The sequence below is a fragment of the Vulpes lagopus genome, chromosome 11 (genome assembly GCF_018345385.1).
Source record: "Vulpes lagopus strain Blue_001 chromosome 11, ASM1834538v1, whole genome shotgun sequence".
In the NCBI taxonomy this organism is placed as follows: Eukaryota; Metazoa; Chordata; class Mammalia; order Carnivora; family Canidae; genus Vulpes; species Vulpes lagopus.
The window spans coordinates 16,810,872-16,831,525 of record NC_054834.1 but is presented as its reverse complement, the minus strand read 5'-3'; the positions used below and the strand labels follow the sequence as shown (position 1 = coordinate 16,831,525).

The 20,654-nt window shown below is 41.9% G+C and overlaps 2 protein-coding genes across 3 annotated transcripts in view; one reads left to right on the top strand and one right to left on the bottom strand.

The window, feature by feature from the left end:
• The first annotated feature begins 730 nt into the window (after positions 1-730).
• PMPCB (peptidase, mitochondrial processing subunit beta) lies at positions 731-17,346 on the top strand. The gene is made up of 13 exons (XM_041774263.1): positions 731-917; positions 1,444-1,584; positions 2,510-2,596; positions 3,211-3,340; positions 9,148-9,346; positions 9,758-9,837; positions 12,811-12,923; positions 13,948-14,091; positions 15,464-15,624; positions 16,447-16,532; positions 16,613-16,701; positions 16,872-16,947; positions 17,028-17,346. Exons 1-13 carry the CDS (start codon positions 762-764, stop codon positions 17,090-17,092), a joined length of 1,527 nt encoding a protein of 508 aa, XP_041630197.1. The 5' UTR covers positions 731-761; the 3' UTR covers positions 17,093-17,346.
• Positions 17,304-20,654, bottom strand: part of DNAJC2 (DnaJ heat shock protein family (Hsp40) member C2) — a 33,540-nt gene continuing 30,189 nt past the window's right edge. For both annotated transcript variants that reach the window (XM_041774261.1, XM_041774262.1), the window contains exons 14-17: positions 20,019-20,119; positions 19,814-19,921; positions 17,677-17,831; positions 17,304-17,437 (exon numbers count right to left, since the gene is read on the bottom strand). In XM_041774261.1, coding sequence (XP_041630195.1) covers positions 17,363-17,437; positions 17,677-17,831; positions 19,814-19,921; positions 20,019-20,119 — 439 coding nt within the window. In that variant the 3' untranslated portion in view covers positions 17,304-17,362. The remainder of the gene's footprint in view (positions 17,438-17,676; positions 17,832-19,813; positions 19,922-20,018; positions 20,120-20,654) is intronic.

The following is a 20,654-nucleotide window of genomic DNA, read 5'->3' as shown; positions in this document are numbered from 1 at the left end:
TTTTTTTAAAGCTTTCATTCATTCATTCATTCATTCATTCATTCATTCATTCATTCATTCATAAGAGGCACAGAGAGAGGCAGAGACACAGGCAGAGGGAGAAGGAGGCCGCATGCAGGGAACCCGACGCGGGACTCATCCCAGGATCCGGGGTCATGACCTGGGCCAAAGGCAGAAGCCACCCAAGTGCCCCAGCGCTTATTACTTTAGTTTCATTAAGTGATCTGTGAGTAAAGAACTGCCTGAGAAAGTAAAGAAGGAACTATGAAAAGGAGGAGGAAAATTTCAGATCTACGACCATTAGGGCCGTGAGACAAGGTCCGTGAAGCCTCCACGGTGAAGCAAGCAGTGGCCTCAGCAAGAGCAGTCTCTGTGGCACGAAGTGAACCAGACTAAAAGGCTGAAGAGGGGGAGTAGGTCGACGACCCACCCTCCCGCCGCGACCACCGTGTCTCTTCCTTAGGGACAGAGTCTGGGGTCGGTTGCCCTGGGCTTAGCCAAGTCCACGGCCGATGGGACGATGGGTCGCAGCGCGACCTTGAGCTGCTCCGCCCCGGAGCCTCCCGCGCCACAGGGGCTCCCGCGCGCCCGCTACCTCGCTCGGCTCGGACCGGGAGCCCAGCTGCAGGCCCCGCTCCGCGTCTTCCCGGGCGCTCCAGGGCGCGTCATTTCCGCCGCGGCCGGAAGACGGGACGCGGCCTCTGCCGGGGGCCTCGGGTCACGACCCCGGAAGCACATCCCCCTCGCGGTCCCGAGCGGAGATGGCAGCGGCGGTGGTGGCGGTGGCCCGGGGGCGGCTGTTCTCCGCGGCGCGGCGGCGGCCCTGGGCCTTCGCGGAGAGGCGCGCGGTCGGAGGCGCCGCCGGGAGGGCGAGCCGCCCTCCGCGTGTGTGGGTGCCGCCCGCGCGCGGCCTGCCGGTGAGGGGCCCGGTCGGGCGGGAGCCGGCCCTGAAGGTCGGGTGGTGGCACGGGGGCCGCCTTTCAGAGCCGGAGCGGGGTTCTGAGCCCGAGGTTGAGCTCCCGCCGCCGCGGGGCCTCCGCTCGCTCCCCCAGGGCCGCGGGCGGCCGCCTCGCTTCCCCTCGTGCGTGTCCAGGGCGCCCTGCTTGCCCGGAACCGCGCCCGCGCCGCGCGTGGCGACCCCCCCTCCCGGCCCCGCCGCGGCCCCGCAGCGCCTCCTTGGCTCCCTCTCCGAATAGGAAAGGTTTCTGGGGGAGGCGCTGAAATAAAAAGCGGTTTCCTCCGCGTGAGGGCCCTTTCTGGTTTTCCCCTAAGGGTTGGGCAGGAGGAGCGCCAGGTGCGGGCTGCAGGAGTGCGGAGCGAGGCCCCGAGCGGCGGGGGTGGAGGAGAGACGAGGGCCCCCGGGGCGGACATGGCGCTCTGAGCGGCGCGCGGGGTCGGGCCAGTGACGGCCTCGCCTCCTCCCCCCCCCCCCCCCCCGACCAGTCGCTGTGTTTAGGAGGGAGTCGCTGGAGAAGTACACAGGCTGCTCCCCAGGTGGTTCTGAATGTTCCTGAGACGCGAGTAACGCGTCTGGACAATGGACTCCGAGTGGCCTCCGAGGACTCTGGGCTCTCGACGTGCACGGTACGTGATGACGGCGACCCCTCCCCTGGGGACAGCAGGTCGATTCCTTTTGTAAGATTTTATTTATTGATTCATGAGAGACGCAGAGAGAGAGAGAGAGAGAGGCAGAGTCACAAGCAGAGGGAGAAGGAGGCTCCTGCAGGGAGCCCGACGCGGGACTCGATCCCGGGTCTCCAGGATCAGGCCCCGGGCTGAAGGCAGGTGCTCAAGCACTGAGCCAGCCAGGCGTCCCAAGAAACACATTATTTTATTACTGTTATTTTTTAAGATTTTATTTATTCATGAGAGAGACAAAGAAAGAGGCAGAGACGCAGGCAGAGGGAGAAGGAGGCTCCTGCAGGGAGCCGGTCGTGGGACTCGATCCCAGGACCCCGGGATCACGCCCTGGGCTGAAGGCGGCACGGTCCACCTGGGCTGCCCAAGAAGCAGGTCCTTTAGGCTGCTCTGTGCCAGCTGTTCTTACATAGATTGTCCTGTTTGGTCTTCAGTCCTTTGTAGTAGGCACCATCACACCCAATTGAGGGGCAAGTTCAGCAAAGTTAAATGGTTTTTTCCAAGGTCACAGAGCTAAGACATGACAGAGCCAGGATTTGAACCTAGATTTCCTGACAGTCTCTGATGTTCTTTATAACTGTAGTTGTCCGTTGGCTGTACTAACAAGTTGGGCTACAAATCTGGGTCCTCAGTAAAACTGGCAAGTGGATAACTTTAGCTTCCAGCCAAAGCCCAAAGACCAACATTTTTAAATCATCGTCCACTGGAATGTGTTGTCAATCCACTGAAGTAAAAAAATCTTTAGTGTTAGGACTGGAAAGCATTTGCCAATAAAAGGAAGGAGCCTGCCCTCTCTCTCCACTTCCATTCCCCCCCCCCCCCCAAATAAAGAAAATGATGTTTTATTTAATTTTTTCTTGACTGCATTAAGGTTGGGCTCTGGATTGACGCCGGAAGTCGATATGAAAATGAGAAGAATAATGGCACTGCTCACTTTTTGGAGCATATGGCTTTCAAGGCAAGTTGTAAGATTTTATGAATTTTCTTTAAGAGGCATCAAGCACAAAATCTCATTCTGAGGCAAAGAGAACTACTTCAGTAGCCTGGTATGTATACATATGTATTTTTTTTTTTTTTTTTTACATATGTATTTTTTTTAGATTTATTTGAGAGGGAGAATGCACGTGTGCACCTGGGGTCAGGAGGGGCAAAGGGAGAGAATCTCCAGCAGACTCCCCGCTGAGCGCAGAGCCCCACACAGGGCTTGATCTCATGACCCTGAAATCGTGACCTGAACTGAAATGAAGTCGGATGCTCAATGGACTGAGCCACCCAAGCACCCCTAATAGTATAGTATATTTGATGTATTTAATCTTTTTTTTCCTCCAGGATAATTACCTGAAATAATTACTGAAATTTGCTTTGTAGAGTTGAAACAAGGATTTTCTCTTGGCATGTAAGGGTTATCTGAAAGTATACCATTGTTTTTGAGGCCCGATGCATTTTAGGAATCAAATTCGGTCCTTGCATGAAACTGACGATGCTTATGTCCTCAAATTCATTGTCTGAAGTGCTTAGATAGGTGAGAAAAAAAGTAAGGTATCATAATTTTCGTTTTCTTCTTTGTTTCAGGGCACTAAAAAGAGATCTCAATTAGATCTGGAACTTGAGATTGAAAACATGGGTGCTCATCTCAATGCCTATACTTCCAGAGAGCAGACTGTGTATTATGCCAAAGCATTCTCTAAGGATTTGCCAAGAGGTATTGTTACTATGTATACTGCAGATAGGTAATTTCCACAGGTTCAAAAATAATCTAGTACTGTTTTTACTATGTCTGTGTGAAAGAGTAACCCTTAGAAATGTGAAAAAAAAAATTAATCAAATTCTGGGTGAGGGGGCACCTATTTTTAATTTTTATTCTCTAAGTATGACAGATGATATCAAATAGTTGTAAGTTGCAAGACTTGCACAAACCAGGCTCTAGCACTTGATTCAAAAATGCTTTTTCCAGATCCTTATGTGTGTAGTGAAACAGTTTTAATGCTTTTGCAGTTTGTTGATGATTTCCTTTGCTGTGCAGAAATTTTTTAGTGTGATGTAGTCCCACTTGTTTATTTTGTTGTCAGTTTCAAGAAAAAATAAACATAAAAATAAATCGCTAAGACCTCTGTCAAGGTACTTTACTGCCTATGTTTTCTTCTAGCAGTTGTATGGTTTCAGATCTTAATGTTCAAGCCTTTAACCCATTTTTAGTTAGTTTTTGTATAGTGTGTTAGATAATGATAGTTTCATTCTTTTGGATGTGGCTCTCCAGTTTCCCAGCAGCATTTATTGAAGAAACTGTCCTTTTCCTGTGCATATTCTTGATTCCATTGTTGTAAATTAATTGACCATACATGTGTGGGTTCATTTCTGGGTTCTCTGTTCTGTTATATTCTTCTGTGTATCTATTTCTATGCCAATATATACTGTTTTGATTACTGTAGCTTTGTAATAGAGTTTGAAGGGAAGGGAGTATGATGTCTCCAGCTTTGTTCTTTCTCAAGATAGCTTTGGCTCTTTGGGACATTTTGTGGTTTGATACAAATTTTAGGATTCTTTGTTTTAATCCTGTGAAAAGTGCCACTGGAATTTTGGTAGGGATTGCACTGAATCTGTAGATTGCTTGGGTTAGTGATGGGCATTTGAATATTCTCCCAATCCCAATGGAAGAGCTTTCCATTTACTTGTGTCATCTTCAGTTTCTTTCCTTAATGTCTTGTAATATTCAGAGTTTAGGTCTCTTACCTCCTTTATAAGTTTAATCCTAGGTATTTCTTTTGGATGCAGTTGTAAATGAGATTGTTTTCTTATTAGTTTTTCTTTCTGCTAGTTCGTTATTATTGTATAGAAATGCAACAGGTGGGGCAGCCCTGGTGGCGCAGCGGTTTAGCGCTGCCTGCAGCCCGGGGTGTGATCCTGGAGACCCGGGATCGAGTCCCACATCGGGCTTCCTGCATGGAGCTTGCTTCTCCCTCTGCCTGTGTCTCTGCCTCTCTCTCGCTGTCTCTGACTGAATAAATAAATACATCTTAAAAAAAAAAAAAAAAGAAATGCAACAGGTTTTTATACTTTGATTTTGCATCCTGCAACTTTACTGGATTTATTCTGAAGTTTTTGTTTTTTTTTTTGATGGAATCTTTAGGGTTTTCTTTTTATTTTATTTTTTATTTTATTTTATTATTTTTTTAAATTATTTTTTAAATTAATTTATTTTTTATTGGTGTTCAATTTACCAACATACAGAATAACACCCAGTGCTCATCCCGTCAAGTGCCCCCCTCAGTGCCCGTCACCCAGTCACCCCCACCCCCCGCCCTCCTCCCCTTCCACCACCCCTAGTTCGTTTCCCAGAGTTAGGAGTCTTTATGTTCTGTCTCCCTTTCTGATATTTCCCACACATTTCTTCTCCCTTCTCTTATATTCCCTTTCACTATTATTTATATTCCCCAAATGAATGAGAACATATAATGTTTGTCCTTCTCCGATTGACTTATTTCACTCAGCATAATACCCTTCAGCTCCATCCACGTTGAAGCAAATGGTGGGTATTTGTCGTTTCTAATGGCTGAGGAATATTCCATTGTATACATAAACTACATCTTCTTTATCCATTCATCTTTCGATGGACACTGAGGCTCCTTCCACAGTTTGGCTGTTGTGGACATTGCTGCTAGAAACATCGGGGTGCAGGTGTCCCAGCGTTTCATTGCATCTGAATCTTTGGGGTAAATCCCCAGCAGTGCAATTGCTGGGTCGTAGGGCAGGTCTATTTGTAACTCTTTGAGGAACCTCCACACAGTTTTCCAGAGTGGCTGCACCAGTTCACATTCCCACCAACAGTGTAAGAGGGTTCCCTTTTCTCCACATCCTCTCCAACATTTGTGGTTTCCTGCCTTGTTAATTTTCCCCATTCTCACTGGCGTGAGGTGGGATCTCATTGTGGTTCTGATTTGTATTTCCCTGATGGCAAGTGATGCAGAGCATTTTCTCATGTGTGTGTTGGCCATGTCTATGTCTTCCTCTGTGAGATTTCTCTTCATGTCTTTTGCCCATTTCATGATTGGATTGTTTGTTTCTTTGCTGTTGAGTTTAATAAGATCTTGGATACTAGCCCTTTATCTGACAGGTCATTTGCAGATATCTTCTCCCATTCTGTAGGTTGTCTTTTAGTTTTGTTGACTTGTTTCTTTTGCTGTGCAGAAGCTTCTTATCTTGATGAAGTCCCAATAGTTCATTTTTGCTTTTGTTTCTTTTGCCTTTGTGGGTGTATCTTGCAAGAAGTTACTGTGGCCGAGTTCAAAAAGGGTGTTGCCTGTGTTCTCCTCTAGGATTTTGATGGAATCTTGTCTCACATTTAGATGTTTCATCCATTTTGAGTTTATCTTTGTGTCTGGTGAAAGAGAGTGGTCTAGTTCATTCTTCTGCATGTGGATGTCCAATTTTCCCAGCACCATTTATTGAAGAGACTGTCTTTTTTTTTTTTTTTTTTTTTTAAAGATTTTATTTATTCATTCATGAGAGACACAGAGAGAAGGTAGAGACATAGGCAGGCTCCTTGCAGAGATCCTGATGGGGGACTCAACCCCAGAACTCTGGAATCACACCCTGGGTCAAAGGCAGATGCTCAACCACTGAGCCACCCAGGTAGCCCGAGACTGTCTTTCTTCCAAGGGATAGTCTTTCCTCCTTTATCGAATATTAGTTGACCATAAAGTTCAGGGTCCACTTCTGGCTTCTCTATTCTGTTCCACTGATCTATGTGTCTGTTTTTGTGCCAGTACCACACTGTCTTGATGACCACAGCTTTGTAGTACAACCTGAAATCTGGCGTTGTGATGCCCCCAGCTAAGGTTTTCTTTTTTAAAATTCCCCTGGCTATTCGGGGTCTTTTCTGATTCCACACAAATCTTAAAATAATTTGTTCTAACTCTCTGAAGAAAGTCCATGGTATTTTGATAGGGATTGCATTAAACGTGTAAATTGCCCTAGGTAACATTGACATTTTCACAATATTAATTCTGCCAATCCATGAGCATGGAATATTTTTCCATCTCTTTGTGTCTTCCTCAGTTTCTTTCAGAAGTGTTCTATAGTTTTTAGGGTATAGATCCTTTACCTCCTTGGTTAGGTTTATTCCTAGGTATCTTATGCTTTTGGGTGCAATTGTAAATGGGATTGACTCCTGAATTTCTCTTTCTTCAGTCTCATTGTATAGAAATGCCACTGACTTCTGGACATTGATTTTGTATCCTGCCACGCTGCCAAATTGCTGTATGAGTTCTAGCAATCTTGGGGTGGAGGCTTTTGGGTTTTTTATGTAGAGTATCATGTCATCGGCGAAGAGGGAGAGTTTGACTTCTTCTAAGAGCCTGGTTTGTACGAGTCTTGCAACTTACAACTATTTGATATCATTTGACTTCTTCTTTGCCAATTTGAATGCCTTTAATGTCTTTTTGTTGTCTGACTGCTGAGGCTAGGACTTCCAGTACTATGTTGAATAGCAGTGGTGAGAGTGGACATCCCTGTCTTGTTCCTGATCTTAGGGGAAAGGCTTCCAGTGCTTCCCCATTGAGGCTGATTTTGCTGTGGGCAAAAGATGTTGAGGAATGTTCCCTCTCTCTCTTTAGGGTTTTCTATATATGCTATGACAGCTTTGCTTGTTTCTAATTTGGATACCTTTTATTTCATTTTCTTGCCTAATTGCTCTGGCTATTAGCATTTTTAAAAAAATATTTATTTACTTATGATAGACAGAGAGAGAGAGGCAGAGACACAGGAGGAGGGAGAAGCAGGCTCCATGCCAGGAGCCCGACGTGGGACTCGATCCTGGGGCTCCAGGATCGCGCCCTGGGCCAAAGGCAGGCGCCAAACCGCTGAGCCACCCATGGACCCCTGGAGCATTTTTTTTTTTTTTTTAATTTCCCTGTTCTGTACAAAAACAAACTACCACCTGCAAGTAAATAAAATAAAAATTTTATAACATGGTAGTCTGACTTGCATTATAATCAATTAAATGACAATAGTGGGGAGCATGTGTTGGTTTGACTTGTAAAAAATTGGTAAGGTTCTTAATGATTTCCTCAGAAATGTTTTACTCCAGGACTAGTTAGGGATTAACAACAGAGGGTAGACCAGGCTGCTCTAAAGGGTTGTTTATTCTAGCTCATCCCTCTCTTTTTACACAGGAAACAGCAGGGAAAGCAAAAAAAGAGGGCTAGAGAGAGGACAAGACAAGGGAGAAACCACTTTTTTCCTCCTGGCTTTCGGTTGGGAAGGACAGAGCCCCTGCCGGTGCAGTGGAAAAGCCAGGAACCTTCTTGATTGGAAGTGCTCTTTGAAGTAGCTCTTTCAGGGGGTTTGCTTACGGTTTTTATCCCCTCTGTTGGGTGAAGCCTGGTGTATGAGGTCATAACAAGATATTCAGACTAAGGCTCTCCCAAATGTCCATGATCACCCATCCTTGTCGGTAAAAGATTTGGTTATATGTCAGGATAGGTATATTTACAGATTAAATACATGTACTAAACACATAGAATATTAAACATATGTTAAAAAGATTCTGATTAAAACAAATTCCAGGGAATTTGAACTCGCACTTGAACAAATACCAGTCCAGACTACCAATCCTACATAAAATAAGAGTCTTCACACAGGATTCCTTGTCCTCCCATGTCTTTGGGCTCTTGGGCACCCATCATGGCCTCTGGTTCTTGTCTGGACGGATGGTTTTTATTTGATTTTTGCAGATAATTTTTTCCCTTTGGTCATGATTTCTGCCCCAACATACTTTGGTATGCCAGTCTTTTTTCCTCATGGGCAAGATAGGGCAGTCTAGAGGTAACTAATGATAGTTGGAATGTAACCTAATTGCTTCTGAGACAAGGCCCCTTAAAGTGAACTTAAAAGGAACAAAAGTTTGCAGTAAAGAAATTAAAAAAATTTTTTTTTAAGATTTTATTTAATTATTAATGAGAGACACAGAGAGGGAGAGAGTGAGAGAGGCAGAGACACAGGCAGAGGGAGAAGCAGGCTCCATGCAGGGAGCCCGATGTGGAACTTGATCCTGGGTCTCCAGGATCATGTCCTGGGCCGAAGGCGGCGCTAAACTGCTGAGCCACCCGGGCTGCCCTATGTTTTATTTTTTTTTTTTTTAATTTTTTTTTATTTATTTATGATAGTCACAGAGAGAGAGAGAGGCAGAGACACAGGCGGAGGAAGAAGCAGGCTCCATGCACCGGGAGCCCGACGTGGGATTCGATCCCGGGTCTCCAGGATCGCGCCCTGGGCCAAAGGCAGGCGCCAAACCGCTGCGCCACCCAGGGATCCCTGCCCTATGTTTTATATTTTTAATTTTAATAGTGTCCTTGTAGGTATATTGAATGTATAGAAAAATTTGTTTCTTTGTGGTTTAATTATTTAGTCAGAATCGAAGGATGATCAGTGTCGTGGTTTCTGATGCTAGTTTAATAGATCTTAATATTGAAAATTAAGATTCTTGGTGTTTCTTGTTTTATCTTCAATTAGCTGTAGAAATTCTTGCTGATATAATACAAAACAGCACATTGGGAGAAGCAGAGATTGAACGTGAACGTGGAGTAATCCTTAGAGAGATGCAGGAAGTTGAAACCAATTTACAGGAAGTTGTTTTTGATTATCTTCATGCCACAGCTTATCAAAATACTGCACTTGGACGGACAATTTTGGGACCAACTGAAAATATCAAGTAGGTATAATTCTCAGGATTTTTTTTTTTTTTTTTTGGAGAAAAATTTGAGTTTTGAAAATGAACATTCAGAAACATTCAAAAACTGTGTGTTTCAAAATGTACTTTTTTCTTCCCCGATACTCCAGATGAAACTGTAGTTAGCTATATTTTAGCCCCACCTAACTCTCAGGTATCAGGGGCTCATGATTACTACTGAAATAACAAGTGATGGTATTGGATGTTTTTTTTGTTTTTTTGTTTTTTTTTTATATAAAAAAGTTGAACTTGTTCTGATACTTGTTACCTTTATCTCATTTCTGACTGCATTTAACTTAGAGGTTTTAAGGGCCAATTTAATGTGAGGTGTATTATGTGAAGATCTATGCCTTTTAGTTTCCTTTTATATTGCTATTCTTACTCCATTTACAGATCTATAAATCGTAAGGACTTGGTGGATTATATAACCACACATTATAAGGGGCCAAGAATAGTACTTGCTGCTGCTGGAGGTTAGTTGATTTAAATTTCTGTATGTTTTATTTTATTTCTTACTGTTTTAAAGATTTATTTATTTATTCATGAGAGACAGAGAGAGAGAGGGGGGCATAGACACAGGCAGAGGGAGAAGCAGGCTCCTTACAGGGAGCCCAACGTGGCACTCGATCCCGCAGCCTGGGATCATGACCTGAGCCAAAGGCAGGCACCCAACCGCTGAGCCACCCAGGCGTCCCTCTATCTGTTTGAAACACAATCATAGAGTGATGTGCTTATTACTTGGAACCTGTTGGGATATGTCTTGGGATTTTTTATTTACCGAGCAAATTATTTGATATGCTGTTTAAAGGAAATGTGGAGCACTGGAAATCAACTTTTCCTGTCTTCTCTTCAGTAGAAGTTTTTTAATAGAAAAATTTACGTAGGTGTACACACAGAATCGAATTTACTTGCAAGGAAAGGGGCAGATGAACAAACTGGGAGTTAATGGCATTTGCAAGAAGGTGTGTTAGAGTTTGGGAATCTCTTGAGATTTTAAATTATTGAGAACCAACTTCATCCTTGGTCAGGCATGAAATGGGTATGTTGTTCATCCTTTGATTTGTTCATTCACTCAGTAGATGTAATTACTGAGAAAGGGAAGTTTATAGGGAACCATGAGAGTGTTTAATGGGAACCCAAACATGCAAACGGCATTAGGACAAGGCTTCCTTGGGGATGTGTTTTGAAGCCAGTGGATGGAAGAAAATTCCTGTTAGATTCTGCTGGATTTCCTGGCAGTCTGAATTTAGGCAAACAGTATATTTTATTGGTTTCCAGTTTATTTACTCTTGGTCTTTTTAGAGCAAGACAAAGATAGACGGTGTTCTTTTGTGTAAATTTAATTTCTCTTTTCAGAAATGATAGTAAATTAAAATTCTAGTTGCCTTGGATAGATTTCTGTGCTAATTACTTGGGAATAATAGAGAAAATGAAAATGATGGTTAAGTATATCTCTAACATGTTATTCATTGGCCTCTGAAAGTAAATCATGTGACCTTTGTAATAGTAGGCAGTTCCCTCTATCTCAAGAGAATTTAAGAGAATCTCAAGAGAATTCTAAAAATGGCTGGTGCTGAGTGGGGGCGTGGGGGTGGAGCCCACAGTTGAAACTGCCTGAGAAACAGGAAGACAGAGGAAGCCTCAACCACTGTGCTGTTTGGAATGTCTCTGCCATTGTTGATGGCATATGGACACAGCGGGTTTTATCATAGTTCATGGGTTCTTTTTGACATTGCTAGAGTTGGGATATCTTATAGTTAATGGCCTGTCCTATGTGAATTATCAGCATTCTATCTTCTTGGTACATAAATGATGAACCTCATAAACAACTGTGTCTTAAATTCAATGAAAAAGACCAGAACTAGCTTTGTTTAAAAAAAAAAAAAAATAACTGGCTCCCTGCGTTATGGATAAGGAAACGCAGAGGTTTTGGAGCAGGAACTGAGTACCTGAAATGTCCAATCAGGAGGATTGTAGGTGAACTTAGTAAAACAGTGGAAGTTTGTGTCGTCAGGTGCTGAGAACTGTGCGCACGTCCATGGTTTTTCACTCTCTGCTTGTCATTCTTGGGACACCAGGGTCTTCCTGTTGTTTCATCACCCTCTGAATTATAGCCAGGGTGGCTCTCCTACACAGTGCTTCTGAAAACATGCAAATCAATCATACATAGTCTTGTTTTGTACCAGATTTGTTTGGGAAATACGGGTGTAAGTTGTGCTTTTACATTCTAAAGGAATGTTTCCTATGAAGAACCCTTGGAGGAATATGTTTTTTTTTTAATTTTTTTAAATTTATTTATGATAGTCACAGAGAGAGAGAGAGAGAGAGGCAGAGACACAGGCGGAGGGAGAAGCAGGCTCCATGCACCGGGAGCTTGATGTGGGATTCGATCCCGGGTCTCCAGGATCGCGCCCTGGGTCAAAGGCAGGCGCCAAACTGCTGCGCCACCCAGGGATCCCTGGAGGAATATGTTTTAAAGCACTTGCTGCATACCTAAATTTGTTTTCTAAATCTGTCTTTGTGTTTAAGAATCCTTCATTGACTGTTTGGGTCATGAGTTTGAATAGTCATATATATAAAACCTATTCTTCTCAAGTTTTGGATGGCCAACGTGAATATTTGGATAGCTATGGATTTATTTAGAAATTTAGATGCAGGGATCCCTGGGTGGCGCAACGGTTTGGCGCCTGCCTTTGGCCCAGGGCGCGATCCTGGAGACCCGGGATCGAATCCCACATCAGGCTCCCGGTGCATGGAGCCTGCTTCTTCCTCAGCCTGTGTCTCTGCCTCTCTCTCTCTCTCTCTGTGACTATCATAAATTAAAAAAAAAAAAAAAGAAAGAAATTTAGATGCAATTATTTTATTCCTGAATTCTGATAGCAGAGCTCAGAGAACACTCATATTCTTTTCCACTTAAAAAAAAATGTACTGAGGGATCCCTGGGTGGCTCGGCGGTTTAGTGCCTGCCTTTGGCCCAGAGCGCGATCCTGGAGCCCCGGGATCGAGTCCCGCGTCAGGCTCCCAGCACGGAGCCTGCTTCTCCCTCTGCCTGTGTCTCTACCTCTCTCTCTCTCTTTCTCTCTCTCTGTGTGTCTATCACGAATAAATAAATAAATAAATAAATCTTAAAAAAAAAGTACTGAAAAGTGTTTCTGCTATTTTGCATTCTGGGACTTTGAGTAACTTAACATGATTTTGTATGGAATGTCGTATTTACCATCTTTAGCTGTAAATTTATGTTGATGAAAACTGTTAATTATTCTACGGACTGAGAAAGCTGTGCAACCCCTAACCGTATAATAGCAAGGAAAGTGTGCTGTGAGCTTACTCTTTAATGGCTTTAACCACATTATACCATCTTGAGCTTACTAACAAAGCTTGGCAGTTAGTTGTCTGCTTTAGGTTGTGTTGCTACCAGATATATGAAATATTTTCCTTCAATTTAGGAGTTTCCCATGATGAACTGCTTGAGTTAGCAAAATTTCATTTTGGTGATTCTTTGTCCACACACAAAGGAGAAATACCAGCTCTGCCTCCCTGCAAATTCACAGGAAGTGAGGTAGGGCGAGCCTCCTTAGCTAGTATTTATATTTAGCCCTTTGGGTTTCTTGTGTTGTATTTATGAATGAGTATACAAAATGTGCTTGTTTCTAACAGGAGTAAAATGGAGGAAACCAGAGGCTTAAATTAAGAAGGGAAGAGGTTGTATTCACGTGCTTATATTCCATATTATTAACCACCTCTTTTTCCTAAGGAAGCACGGTTTTGAGAGAAATGTTATAATTTGCTCTTTTTGTGCTTTCTTTTTGTGCTTTGACACTATGCCCATTTATATATTGTGAGGTATAAAAATGTTTTTAAAATGCCCCAAATTGGGATCCCTGGGTGGTGCAGCGGTTTGGCGCCTGCCTTTGGCCCAGGGCGCGATCCTGGAGACCCGGGATCGAATCCCACGTCGGGCTCCCGGTGCATGGAGCCTGCTTCTCCCTCTGCCTGTGTCTCTGCCTCTCTCTCTCTCTCTGTGTGACTATCATAAATAAATAAAATTTAAAAAAAAATAAAATAAAATAAAATAAAATGCCCCAAATTTTGACTTTCATCTCGGGTTTACTTCTGGTTAAGTTCTGCCCACAGTATATTTCTGTGAGTAGTTGGGAGACACAGAACTCGCAGAGAATTGGCTACTTGTCAGCTGTAGCCTGAAGCTCATCAGAGGCCTCCTTTGCCACATTAGGGATGATACTGAAAGTACATGGAGAGAGAGGTCTGATGTTGGCAGAGGCACAGGGCTGTGTAGCATCAGTGGCACAAAAATAAGCCTGTTATGTCAGTATTAGAATACTGCTGATTTCTACCAGTGAAATAACCTAATACTTTTTGACCACGTCATCAGTCCTCTGGTGGCTGTCTGTAGTATTTTATTTGGAGACCTTTTGGTGAGGTGTTCTTTCCAGAACCCAAGAAATTTTTCCAGATTAGATTGTTCAATGTAACATGGTGGTGGCATGATTAAATCCTCTTTCTCATTAAGCCTATTACACAGTGGCAGGCTTAACTAGAGTTTTGTTTCGTTTCCTAACTAGATTCGAGTGAGGGATGACAAGATGCCTTTGGCACATCTTGCAGTAGCTGTTGAGGCCGTTGGTTGGGCACATCCAGATACAATCTGTCTCATGGTTGCAAACACACTCATTGGCAACTGGGACCGTTCTTTTGGGGGAGGAATGGTAAGTTACTTTAAAAATGATTTTCCAGGGATCCCTGGGTGGCGCAGCGGTTTGGCGCCTGCCTTTGGCCCAGGGCGCGATCCTGGAGACCCGGGATCGAATCCCACGTCGGGCTCCCGGTGCATGGAGCCTGCTTCTCCCTCTGCCTATGTCTCTGCTTCTCTCTCTCTCACTGTGTGCCTATCATAAATAAATAAAATTTAAAAAAAAAAAAAAAAAATGATTTTCCAGGGATCCCTGGGTGGCGCAGCGGTTTGGTGCCTGCCTTTGGCCCAGGGCGCGATCCTGGAGACCCGGGATCGAATACCACGTCGGGCTCCCGGTGCATGGAGCCTGCTTCTCCCTCTGCCTGTGTCTCCGCCTCTCTCTCTCTCTCTCTCTCTCTCTCTCTCTCTCTGTGACTATCATAAAAAAAAAAAAAAAAAAAAAGATTTTCCATAATAAATGACAAGGTGGTACTTTACTGTAACTAGACTTGTAAAATATAAACTGATCCTGAATATCAGAAAGGGAGACAGAACATAAAGACTCCTAACTCTGGGAAATGAACTAGGGGTGGGGGTGACTGGGTGGCAGGCACTGAGGGGAGCACTTGACGGGATGAGCACTGGGTGTTATTCTGTATGTTGGCAAATTGAACACCAATAAAAAATAAAATTATTTAAAAAAATAAAAAAAATAAACTGATCCTGGATTGTATTCTGGGCCAGAAAAAATTTTTTGTGTGTATATAATAAAGTTTGTAAGTTGGATAAGTAGTAAAATTTGAATAAGGATAGAATTCACTAATAGTATCATATCAATGTTAATATTCTGTATGGAGGCTAATTTCCTTGTTTTTCAGATGTGTATACAAAACATTTAAGGGTAAAAAATCAGATCTCTGTACTCTCAAAACAGCTGAGAAAATTTGTTCATGATAAACATGGTGAAATAACAGTTCTTAGGGAATTTGGATAAAGGGAATTTCTTGTACTATTTTTGTAACTCTTCTAAAATTCAAAAGACAAAGTATGTTTGTACTCAAGATTTCAGCAGAAAATATTTCATATAAATATCTTAGGCTTCACGTGTAATAGATTTTCAAATCTTTAAGCATACACAGCCAAGAGCCCTGCAAATTGGGTTGATAACAGCAGTGAATTACGTTAGAAGTGGTGGGGCTACTATGTTAATTACAAGATTTCACTGCTTTTACATCGTGACTTTCTGAGGACTTAGTTTCCTTGAATTTTAAGTTCTTGTTGAGATGTTGCTAGATAAACTCAGTCTCTGGGGGGGCATTCACTATTTGCCATTGGACTCATTTTTCTTTCTGGTAATTTGGGCACGTATACCTATAGATGTCTCGGACAATTTTTTTTCCTTACAGAATCTGTCTAGCAAGCTGGCCCAACTCACCTGTCATGGCAACCTCTGTCATAGCTTCCAATCCTTCAACACTTCCTACACAGATACAGGATTATGGGGAATCTATATGGTTTGTGAACCAGCCACCATTGCGGACATGCTACATGTTGTTCAAAAAGAATGGTGAGAAAATGAATCTTGCTTAGAATTCACACTTTTAAACTAGTTTCTGCCTCACACGGTGATTGGTTTTGATGTCAGCATTTAATCAAGAGAATAAGACCGAAGAATAGCAGTGTTTGCCATGTTTTTAAAGATCTAAGTCTCATGTGTAGCAGACTTCTTAACTAGAGGAAATTCTTAATCCTTAACAAATAGATTACTTAAGAAAGGAGATCCTAAAAGTTTGTTTGGAAAGTATGTCTATAAGTTATCTGTCTTGGAAAGGTGGTGTTATGCAAATGAATCCAAAGTTGTCATTGCTAAAAGAAAAATGTATTGTTTTACTCTGAACTAGTGCCTTGAGACAGAGACAGAAAGTCTGATGTTGCTTGGAAAATTTTTTCTTAGCTCTGGTTCCTCTCCTCCACCATTCTGAAATGGCTTACAGGTCTCTAAATCTCATCAACTGTGTTAATTGTTAGATTCAGCTGGATTCCTTTGAGAAACTAGTGGCCTCCAGACCCATCCTCTAGCATGTCAGATCCTAGCATGGGGATTGGGGAAGTCTCCAAATGATTGTAACATTTCTCAAAATGTGGTCAGCCTATTGTCATGTTATATTGAAATGTTATCTGTAATCATACTACTTTTGAGAGATTAATGATCCTGGGAAAAGAATCCATGATATTTTAGCTTGTGTGTAGCTACTGAGTTGAAGTCCTAATCACTTCTATGTCTTGGTATAGGATGTGGACTACAGCATCATATCTTTAAGTCATTAATTTAAAAAGCACATAACATTTTCAAACTACTTGACATTCTGATTTTTCCGAATGGTTTTAGGATGCGACTCTGTACAAGTATAACTGAAAGTGAAGTTGCACGAGCCAAAAACCTTCTGAAAACAAACATGTTGTTGCAGCTTGATGGTAAGAATAAAGACCTAATTCTGTTCTCATATGATTGATCTGTATTCCAATATTTAGTTTTTCCTTCTGTTTTTAAACAGGTTCCACTCCAATCTGTGAAGATATTGGTAGGCAAATGTTATGCTATAACAGAAGAATTCCCATCCCTGAGCTTGAAGCAAGAATTGATGTGAGTAGTCTCTAGATACTATATAGGGGAGGGGCTTGTAGAAAAGTTCCTTGTTACAAAAGCTGAAAAGTATGTATCTTAAATCCCTGCTTTAGTTCTAAAAAGTTCCAGGTATAGACTTTGTCTTTATCATAAAAAAACTCTGAATGCCGGTATCTTCTCTATTTCAGGCTGTAAATGCTGAGACAATTCAAGAAGTGTGCACCAAATATATTTATGATAAGAGTCCAGCTCTTGCTGCTGTCGGTAAGCCCGGCTCCTGTTCTCTCCGCACAGAGTGCCTAAGTACTGGTCTTTTATTTACTTTGTTTTCTTTTAATCCTTAGGTCCCATTGAACAACTGCCAGACTTTAACCAGATTCGCAGGAACATGTGCTGGCTTCGTGATTAAAATGCTCCTACTCAAAATATTTTGGACATGTCTATTTATAAAGCTAACTGATCTGCAAGTTTTAAGCTACCAGTCCCTAAAGAAAAAAATAAAAACATGTACTTGGAAATTTGAGTGAACAACTACTGCATCAGACTTTGGAAGGATAAGACCACCACAGTGAATGGTACATCACACTTTCAAATCATCACTATAATCTTAAGAATGAAAATTTGTACAATATTTTCAGTTTTATTATAAAAATGCACACACAACAAAGATTGTCATAAGTCATTTCTTGGCTCTACTTGCATTCAGCACTTGCTCTTGAGCAGCTTTCTTTGCTTTTACCATCTCGACAAGTTCCTAAGAGGGGAGAAAGGTGTTAGTTTAAGACATTGTCAGAATTTGCATACTTTCCTAATATTTGCTTTGGTACAATTATGTAAAACATTCTCATTGGGTAAATCTGTAATTAAGACACCAATGAAAAAGGTTATTTTTACTAACTGCCAGAGCTAGAAAGCTTCAAGGTTTGTCCTTTCTTTGGAATATAATTTAAATGGTAATGGAATTGAATCCATAAGCTCTGAAAAGTCGATCACCTTATATCGCTTCATGCAGTCCTTCTTTGTCCTGCCAGGCACTGATTCTGCTATTTTTTCCCATCTTTCAGGTGTATTTACTGGGTACGTTTTTAAAGCCTGTTCCAAAAGCTTCTGTTCTTCCGTTGTCCAGGGGGTGAAATCTGTGCACGGGCCTGTTCAAGAAAAATTTATTTTTTTAAAGAAAGTGGTACAGAGAAGCCAGTCCACTTACTTCAAAAAAAAATTTTTTTTTTTAAGATTTATTTATGATAGACATAGAAAGGGAGAAGCAGGCTCCATGCCGGGAGCTAGACACAGGACTTGATCCCGGGACTCCAGGATCGTGCCCTGTGCCAAAGGCAGGCGCTGAGCCACTCCGGGATCTCCTGAAACCTCTTATTTTGATAGAAAATTCTGTTGCAGCACCTTCCCAGGGGAGTCTTCTGGTGCACAGGTATCTATTCAAATCTGTGGTAATTTTGAAGAAACTTTTAGGATAGCTCACATTCCCTAAAATATCTCAAATATCTGCCTTATGTTCCTGGTCTCTTACAACCTAATATCCTACCAGACTGGTTCAAAAACACAAGCACAAGTCATACAAGAGCTGCCTCAAACTTTAGGTGGGCGAGACCCTGAAAAACATTCTCTTTTTATACTGGAGGAAAGAGCCTAGCAAAATTAAACGCCCAAGGCTTCAGGGCATTAGATTCTGTGTTCCAGTGTGGCATTTTCAACACATCCATCCACCAAGTTCTTTTGGAGCTAATGCTAATAAGCACTTCTACTAAACTAACCTCTTTGTGCTTGACAAGACCTACAGGTATCAGAAAATGTAGGTCTTCCTAAGGACGTATTACATATCACATTTCTGTAGGAAAATGAAAATGCTAAATTGTTAAAAAGCTGAAGTCAGCTTTTAAATTCCAGGAAGCCCTTGTGGAATTTCTTTTCATTGGTCTCAGGCCCACATTTAACACCACAGATTGAACTCATTTCCTCTCTCAGAACAAAGACTAGAGGACACAAGAAGCAGGAAAACCCCCTTTAGAGTGCCCTCCACATGTTCTGGAACTTCCCTTTGTGACTTACCTTAAAACCGCCTAAATAATGCCCAGCCTACACCAAAAAAACCCAAAAAACACTGATTTTTGCAATCACAGTGTGATTTTTTTTTTCTTTAATACAAAATAAGCCTCTTTAATACTGAAATTTTGGGATAGTACCAGATTAAGAATACAGGAAAAGTGGGACTTAGAGGACAGGGATAGGTTATCACATAGAGTTAGTTAATGCTGAAACATATTTGGAACTGACCTGGAAAGCATATCCCAAGATTAGTTTGGGGGGGGGGGGGGAGAGAGATTGGTGGCTCACAAATGTAGCAAGTGAAATAGAACTTTCTACAACATTTTTGTTACTACTCACAGAAAAGAGTCACACACCCTAAATGCACATGTAAAAATATGGACAAAAGTTTTACAAATAATGCCCACTTTTTTAAATAAGGTCTAATGAATGCACTCTGGTATTTGCTATTTGTGACCCACCTATGGGCCATAATTTACAGTTTGAAGCACACTAGTCCAAGGCAATCAAATTAGCTATAACAACCGAGACGTCAGCACCCTAACAGTTTTTAGCTAAGTTTAATTTTGAAATAATCCCTGTACATGTTCAGATTCCCCAAATCTGAACATATCTTTACCATGCTTGCTTTCTATATTAACAGATGTAATTTATTCTGAACCATGTTAAGTTGTAGACATGATGCCCTTTACTCCCTCGTTTTTCCTTAAAAACAAGAACATTTCCTTAATTATAGGGTATTTTTCAAAGTCTGGAAATTAACCTTGATAAAATACTATTATCTAGTCTGTAGACCTTAGTCAAATTTCAGCTGGCCCCCTAAATATCCTTTAATACTGATTAGCAAAATTTGTTAGAGGAACCCAGCCCCTCCGCTAACGCATCTGAAATGGAAGAACTGCAGTTCACAGTGGTGTTGGGTGAAGTCAATCTGTGAATGTCCTAGATATGCTTGCTTTCCATGGTCTAGTCTTCAAAACACTTTATTTTCTAGGTATTCCTAGGTCTTTCTTGTCCTATCACAGTGTGAGCACATGGCTAGCATTTTCTAAAGAAAAACCATTACCTTCAAATCGTTCTGAAGGTGTTGCATTGTCGGCTTGAGGCACCACTCCATGCTCTTTTTTAAATTTATCAAAAGCCTTTTTGTTTATGTCATCTTTTTGATGAGGGTCTGAAACATGAAATCACAGTTCTCATTTAGTCTTTCATTAAATTGCATAGATTTTAAAAATATGTATTATAGGTAGCAAAGAAATTGATTCCCTCACCAAGTTTTTGAAGACTCTTTGCTTTGCCAATAACATCTTTGGCAGTTCTCTTGACTCCAGAAGAAGAGTGTATGTTCATATAATTAGCGATAACTTCCCATCTAGAGACATCAATATAGTAAGTAAAAGGGTAAAAATGCCCAAATAAAATTTAGAATGACCCAGATATCTAATACAGAATTAGCTTTAAACTGGTGGTCTCATTATTACCATCTGGACTATAATACCTTTTGCTTTTCATATGTTTAAACCAATTGTATATAATCTTGGGTTCAAGTCTATAAAAAAAAACCTTATTGATACCTGTGTACAAACCAAGAGAAACGAAATCCTACATCTGTGTGTAATGCCATTTGGACACAAATTCTGTAAACAGTCTGTTTCCTCATCTACAGAAAGAGGGAGGCTGGATCTCAAAGGCTTCTTTTGAGGGTTCTTTTTTTTTTTTAAATGAATATTTTATTTATTCATGAGAGAGAGGCAGAGACACAGGCAGAGGGACAAGCAGGCTCCATGCAGGGAGCTGGATGCAGGACTCGATCCCAGGATCACACCCTGGGCTGAAGGCAGATGCTCAACTGCTGAGCCACCCAGGCATCCCTTCTTTTAAGTTCTAAACTCAGACTTTGCAGTAAG

What these genes read in the sequence shown, in the direction of transcription:
- PMPCB (XM_041774263.1), top strand. Translation starts at nt 762, where the DNA reads ATGGCAGCGGCGGTGGTGGCGGTGGCCCGGGGGCGGCTGTTCTCCGCG. An exon ending in AGCTTGAAGCAAGAATTGAT is followed by an intron (nt 16,702 to 16,871) that starts GTGAGTAGTCTC and finishes TCTCTATTTCAG; the next exon opens with GCTGTAAATGCTGAGACAAT. An exon ending in TCCAGCTCTTGCTGCTGTCG is followed by an intron (nt 16,948 to 17,027) that starts GTAAGCCCGGCT and finishes TTTAATCCTTAG; the next exon opens with GTCCCATTGAACAACTGCCA.